Here is a 7232-nt window from a genome sequence, read left to right as displayed (position 1 = left end):
CTCCAGCGATCCTTCCGCCTCAGTCTTCCAAGTAGCTGGAACTACAGGCGTGCGCTACCATACCTGGCTAATTTTTTTATTTATTGAAAGAGTCCTTTAAAGTAGCACAAGAAAGTAGCCTTTACTCAGATGGATAATATTCAGTTAATATCGCAATGCTAGGCCTGGCGCAGCGGGCTTAAGCCTATAATCCCACTGCTTTGGAAGGCCGACGCGAGAGAACTCTCTGAGCCCAGGGGTTTGAGACTACCCTGGACAATTTGGTGAGACCTCATCTCTAGAATAAAAAAAGAAAAAATTAGCCAGGTGTGGTAACACACGCCTGTAGTTCCAGCTACTTGGAAGGCTGAGGCAGAAGGATGGCCTGAACCCAGCAGGTAAAGGCCATGGTGGCCATAAGCGTGCCACTGCACTCCAGCCAAAAAAAAAAAAATTATCGCAACAGTCACCCTTCACTGTGACTTCAAATGTACTGCCTAAACACGTGTCTTTAACTCAGTGTACACCTCGTCACCAATTTCCACCACTCTCCCCTTCCCTTCTCAACCATGGCTAAGGAGATGTGATGAGGCATCAAGAAAGCATCCCTCCCTGGAGAGCCCATTGGCCTCAGCATCACCTAAATACCCAAACGGACCCACAGGCTGTCTGTCTCAGAGCTACCCGTGCTGACTTTCGCAGTTCACCAGCTGAGAAAACACACTTTCTTCCTCTGGTAGAGCTCAGAAATGAACACAAAACACTGTGGTTACATTCCAGTAGGCTGAATCCGTCTGTATCTGCCTTCTAACTCTTGGCAGAAATGTGACAGAAACAGGGGCTCCCTCTACTTTAAAAAAAATCTTAGCTACCTACCAAATTAACTGTCATAAAACACAGCTGTTACACACAGTATTGTTTACACATCAATTTCTTTTATGATATTTAAGATCATTCAACAGTAAACATTACTTTATATAATTCTACTTTTTTGTCACTAACACTATATTCTGTGACAAAAACAAGAAGACTTAAGTTCACCAAGGGTCCTAGAGAGAAGGGCCTCGGCCCCTCCAGCGAGGCCCCGCCCCTGCTGCAAAGTCATCTCCTGTCACGGGATCAGCCCTGTAGAGTCAGAAGCGGCCAACTGTCCTGTTCCTCCTAAGCATTCCCTTACCCATTTCACTGCTGTGTCGCATTTTTATATTTAGGTAATAAAATGTTCAGAAATTCTTCCAGAAAGCTGCAAGTATTCAGAGAATGGCACCTCTATTATTTTTATCCATAGATCAATTGTAAAATCTAAAAGCCAAGCAGAATTTCACGAACAGATGCAAGGGGAGAGGGTGGCCAGTGACTAAAGGGGACACAGGGCGGTTTCTGATCATGGAACGTGATAACATTTCCTTTCTTGGAGTTTCTTTCTAGTTTGTGAAAACTCACTGAACTTGCATGATGCATTTTTATGTATGTTTATATGCTAATAAAGTTACAAAACCATGATGGAACTACGATTCTCACTCAAATTATAGGACAATAACATTCCTTATCAAATTCAAAGACAGGAGTCAAAGTTCAATAGCCATTAGAATTTTAAAAATCAACGTTCACAAACTTTACACAACTTGAACGCGCTGGCCCTCTACCTGTCCTGTCACATAAATTGCCACCACCAACCTGGAGGGCAGACCAGCTGGGGCATGTCCATGTTCTGTGCAGGGTTCATGGGCTGCGCGGAGACAATGGCGGGATCGAGCGTCTGGTTTTCAAAGTCCAGCATTGAGTCCTACGGGTCAGGTCAGGACACGACAGCATGAGCCAAGTCCCGTGAGCACGTGACCCTTCTGTCAAGGGTGCAGCTGGAGGCACGTACCTGTATGAAGTTATAGGGACCCTGCATCTGCGCCATGAGGTCCTGCACTCGCTGCCTTCTCACGAGGGGGTCTGCCTGAGCCACCTGAGGCAGAGAGTGGGGCTCCGGTACAGAGGGGGACGTGGCCTGAGGCTGCTGCTGGAGGGAGTTGACCACCTGGTGTGGGAGGGCGCGGGCGAGAAAAGCAGCTCCATCATGACCGCGGTGGTGGGAGCCCAAGCCACACAGGCCACCCCGACTGCAACGGAGCAGGCTGAGGGCAGTCACGCAAATGGGTGCCGCTCCGCCTAATGTGACACTGTGATCACCCCTTCTACAGTGTTTCGATCCCAGAGGTCACCACGTAGTACTTAGATTTACTTCAAATTCAAAGACAGGAGTCAAAGCTGCTTTCAAAAAAGACGACCCATGCTCATTTCCTAAAATAACATATTTTGCCTAAACTGCTCCGCCTCCTATGGCAACCGGATTCACCTATCTGGATCACATACACACCCATCTCACACCTGGTATACAGCCAGCACTCAGCAAGTGTTAGCTGTTGCCATCTAGATGTGGGGTCCTTCTCGCCCTTTTCTCTGCCAGCACCCTAGGATCAAGCACCACCACCTCATCAAACCTGCTACGGAAGCCAAAGCTCAAGTTCCCAAGCTCCCCAGCTCTAGCGCTTTCCTCTGACCCTTGTTCCTAGCAATTCCCTGCTCTGCTAGGGGACCCTTGCCTTCATTACAGCAAACTGACATGCTTCTGTCTGCCTTTCAAAACAGAACATATCAAACCTGGTGAGCCTGGGCAAATCATCTCCTCATTTCCCTTACAAACAACGCAGATAAACACCACTGCCAACCTTAAGGGCGCTTCAAAAATCCCTGGAGTCCCACATGGACAGCCTCTAGAAGGGGCACTCACCACACACCAGGAACAAGCACAAGGGCACAGTGCTCTCCTCTCAAATATAGAATGCCACAAGGCACCTGCCCACCTTTCCCACTCCACAGACCTCGCATTCTAGCATTCAAAAAAACCAACATGCTCACCATTCACTTCTCCTCCACGTCCACACTAACACACACCATTTGCCCAGCGCCCCTAAAGCGCACACTAATCCACGTCCAGGCCCAACAGGATGGTACACCTCACAGACCCAACTGCCCCTGAAGTAACACGGGCTAGAACTGCAAGGGTCCTCTGAGCCAGGCGTTTTCTCCAACCAGTACTCTCGGGCCAGAAACCCAAGTATGTGAGAGTTCTGCAGGACCAACAGTGGGCTTGAGTATGGGTCACGTTGGGGGGTCCTGGAATCTCTCCTCCTCCATATACCAAGCGGCACCTGTCTATCACCAGCCTACAGAACTTCGTGATAAGTCTTCCTTCTAACCTTCCTGTAACATCTCTGACCTGCATTCCTGAATTCAACACACACACGTGTGCTGGGATTTCACAGGACAATATTTTCATCCCCAATTCCTTGCTCTCCATTCATGGCATGTCGGTGCTGCAACAGAGGGTGAAGCCACCAACTCAATGACACATGTCTGGAGGACGGTCCTGAGAGCAGAACAGCCCAGGTCCTCACCTGAAAGCAGTGTTCCTCACTCTGAAGGCATAGAGGAAGACACCCGAGGTTGGAGGGGCGAGGACCACCTGGGGAGGCAAGCTATTTCTTACAGGTGACAAGCCACTAATCCAAGTAATTCAACAAATCTAACTCTGCCAATAACTAATTTGTGACAATGAACAGCACAGGCTGGGGGCAGACAGGAGAAATCCGAGGGGAGACTGCGCTGGAGACGAGGACCTGGAAAGGCGTATATGGCATGGCCCCCAGCAGCCCAGTAGCACGCCACAGCCCGAGCAAGCAGGGCCTGGAAGGCAGGTCCAGATGGCCCCACGCCCCCAGGGAAGTTTTTCTGAAGGTCATCCCTGGGGAGTCCAGATTGTAAGAGCAACCCAGGACTAATCCTGTAACTGACAGACAAACCCACAGGCCCTCTGTATAAAATCACTTTTATAACTGGTTCAGCAAAGCAGTGATTCTATCAAACAGCCACAGGGACAAACAAATCATTGTGTGAAGGTAACAGTCTTTTGTAATGAGTTTGTTATGAGAATAAATGCACTGACAATGCAAAAGACCAACAATCTCAATATGCTCTCAGAAGAGACTGAATACAAAGACATCGGCCAGCACCATGGGAAACTCTTACCTCCACTGTTTCCACCGTCCACTCCTCCACCTGCTCCTTCTCTCCTCCGCTGAACTGTGTTTCCGCCATAAACTGTCTGTTTACATACTGCAAAGCAAAGCCAATGTTTTAGACACTTGTCTGAAAGACAAAAAAGCCAAGGTAGGTCAGCTAAAGCTCATACCTCCGTGGACTCCACTTCACTTTGCTCAGTGAACTCTTCCGCTGGCTCAGGTTCTGAGGGTGAAAATGGTACAAACAGGACGTTTAGGGCCTGCTGAGATCACGGCGGCTACGTGGCATTCTAAAACTGGCCAAACTCACAGGATGTACAACACCAAGGGGGAGTCCAAACGCACACCACAGACTCTAGGTGGTCACCAGTTGTGACAGGTGGACCCAGCATGTGCGGGGGGAAACCTGCACCTTCTGCTCATTTCCGCCTGAGCCTAAAACTGCTCTACAAAACAAAGCTCTTCCAACCTTTGGAAGTTTTTCAATTCAACTTTAACTCCAAATAAGCAAACAGTGTACCATCACACAGGCTGGATTATTTACCAAGTTAGTTAACACTACATTCCTATATTCTACCATCCTTACAGTAGTATCTCTAGTTTTCTTGGCCATTTATTCCAGAATAGATTAATGTCAACAGTAATCACTCGGACCAGGCACAGTGCAAATAAAGGGCTACTGCACTAAAAGCCCCCTCTCTTCTTACGAGTAAGAGTATAAAGCAGCATGTAGATTAAATCTTCCTTTCTGTTTCCTTGGTAAAGCGGAGAGGAGGGAAAAGATGGCTTCGACTGTCCCATGCCACAGTCCCCCCGCCGCCCCGCCACCTTCCTTTCCACCTCCCCCTCCGCTGACCCTGGGAACCGCCTCCCACACTTGGCACTGTACACATATGGCAGTTATTATCTTCTGCATGGGAAAACTGGGGTCCAAGAGCTTCAATAACTTGCCCAAGTGGTGAAGCCAAGTTTGAATCCAGGCAGCCTAAGTCTAGATTCTATGCTTTCATAACCACTAAAATGTATGCTCCAACAATGTTTCTAACTGTACTCAGAATTCTACTCATCAACCTCAGAGTTATCATAAAAGTACTCACAGCAGGTGTCCAGCCCCATCATTAGTGCCGTGCTGTATGTTAACATTAATTCGGAAAGCCCCTGCCATGGAGGAGTTTACAGTTCGGGAGCATGAAGCTATCCGCTCACCAGGATTTAAAAAAAAGCAAAACCAACTCACACTGCCCCACCCCACACACAGACATGGCAAACAGCAGCAAGTGGGCACGCTGACACTCACTGTTGGAAACCCTCCCAGCAGCTGGCCTTGCAACACTCCCACCCAGAAGCACCACAGCTACCAAGGCTTCAAGACATGCCTTGCCACACTGCACATTTAAGAATCTGAGTGTATGTATTCGGCGACTGAGTCGGCATGCAGCCAGCGCGTGCAGCAGAGAGAGGAGAGGAGGCGCAGCCGCTGGCCAGCTGTCCCGGGGCCTGCTGCTCCCGCCGCCCAGCACTCACCAGCATCAGCCACTTGGTCCTCCACGGCAGGGGCTGAGGCCACCTCCGCCTCACACAGCCCGTTCTGGTGACCGTGGGTGCTGTCAAAGTAGTTAGACTGGAAAACCCGCTCCACAATGTCTTTGAGAACTTTATCTAGAAAAGGAGGTGAATTAGGATGTCAGACCTGAGGACGCTGTCTTAGAAAAGATTCAACATTTCACAGAAATGCTTCATCAACTAGTACCGAGACACACACACACACACACACACACACACAGAGTCAATTTCACCAAGCACAGAGAGGCGTTACAGAATGACAGGAACACGAGTCTCATACATATGACTTTATGTATCACAAGTGAACTCATTCTGAGGACAAGCTGGAGCTCCCCGCCTGCTCAGTGAGCGCTAACTTTGCACATGCTACGTGGCACAACACACGTGGTGTGTTAGGCACAGGGAACGCAAGGGTGCGAGAAGACACAAAACCCGCCCTCACTAAGCATGGCCCAGGGGTGACATCTGTGATGGGTGGACAACAGGCCAGACCCAGTCGGGGCAAGCCCCGTGAGGCCTTCCCAAGGTCAGTGTCTCGGAGCTGAATCCAGAAGGAGTGAGGAGGAAGAAACAGTCCTGCAAGGTCCTGGGCAAAAAGGATGCAGCTGCGGCTGGAGCACAGAGGGACCGCGACAGAAGAGAGGGAAAGGGCCAGAGTACGGGCTCCTGGGGAGGGCACCCTGGGTGAGACGAGCCAAAAGCATCCACGGTAGCACGCTGGAGGGAAGGGTGGGCTCAGTGAAGCCCCAGTACCACACGAGAGGCTGACAACGCAGACAGAACCAAGAGGGAGTTCATAGCAGATGGGAACCGTCGGGGCGTGGTGCACATGCACACGAGAGTGTGTGGGGTGGGGGGTATCCAGGATGTCCTCAAGGTGTCCCAGCCCGGCCTCATGTGGCAGGTGCACAGGGGACCCGAGGGCCACAACAGAAAGAAACACAGCAAGGACCACATCATGTCAAACTATTGTGAACCAACCCTCGGAAACCATCTCCACCAACTCTCGGAATCACCAACACTCCGTGTTTTCCCCACTTCACATGTCACTCCTGACTCAGTCACCTCATTTCACAAACACGTGTGGCTCTAACACTCAAATGGCAAATCAGAACCTTGCCAGTAGCTACAAACTGGTTACATTCCTGAGACGCAGGAAAACAAGATGCGGTAGGAACCCCCACGAGAGACAAGTGTAGACACGTGACCCACTGCTGCTGCTAACAACCTCACCCAAGTGCCACCAGGCTTGACCCACAACTGCCTTTTTAAGCCAACAAGCAACACGATATTTGTAGCAGAACTAGAAGCAAGAAGCTAAAAACATTTTTACCAAGAAACAGACTAAGTAACAGTTAACAAACCCGGAAAATGACTTCTGTGAGGACTGGCCCTCACCCGACTCACCCATTTGCGAACATGCAATGTTTGCTGACTAAAGCTTATAACTAGTTTCATTTCTTTTCCACCAACAGCTAAGAACAAGCTGCAAACGGATACTTTTACCTTAGTATGTTCCCTAATTCAACCTTATAAATAGCAAAGAAGAGCCGGGCTCGGTGGCTCAGCCTGTAATCCCGCGCCTTTGGGAGGCTGAGGTGAGTGGATTGCCTGAGC

The 7232-nt window shown here is 49.7% G+C and overlaps 1 protein-coding gene across 1 annotated transcript in view; it reads right to left on the bottom strand.

Moving 5' to 3' along the window:
* Positions 1–7232, bottom strand: part of CAPRIN1 (cell cycle associated protein 1) — a 36554-nt gene that overhangs the window by 11149 nt on the left and 18173 nt on the right. The window contains exons 6-10 of the mRNA XM_008063800.1: positions 5577–5711; positions 4223–4275; positions 4060–4146; positions 1853–2008; positions 1657–1765 (exon numbers count right to left, since the gene is read on the bottom strand). Of these exons, the coding sequence (XP_008061991.1) occupies positions 1657–1765; positions 1853–2008; positions 4060–4146; positions 4223–4275; positions 5577–5711 (540 nt within the window). The remainder of the gene's footprint in view (positions 1–1656; positions 1766–1852; positions 2009–4059; positions 4147–4222; positions 4276–5576; positions 5712–7232) is intronic.

This window comes from Carlito syrichta, unplaced genomic scaffold (assembly GCF_000164805.1).
Source record: "Carlito syrichta isolate Samal-C Ts95f unplaced genomic scaffold, Tarsius_syrichta-2.0.1 Scaffold99398, whole genome shotgun sequence".
Lineage (NCBI taxonomy): Eukaryota > Metazoa > Chordata > Mammalia > Primates > Tarsiidae > Carlito > Carlito syrichta.
Note: the sequence above shows the minus strand (reverse complement) of the source record. Positions and strands in the feature narration are given on the sequence as shown.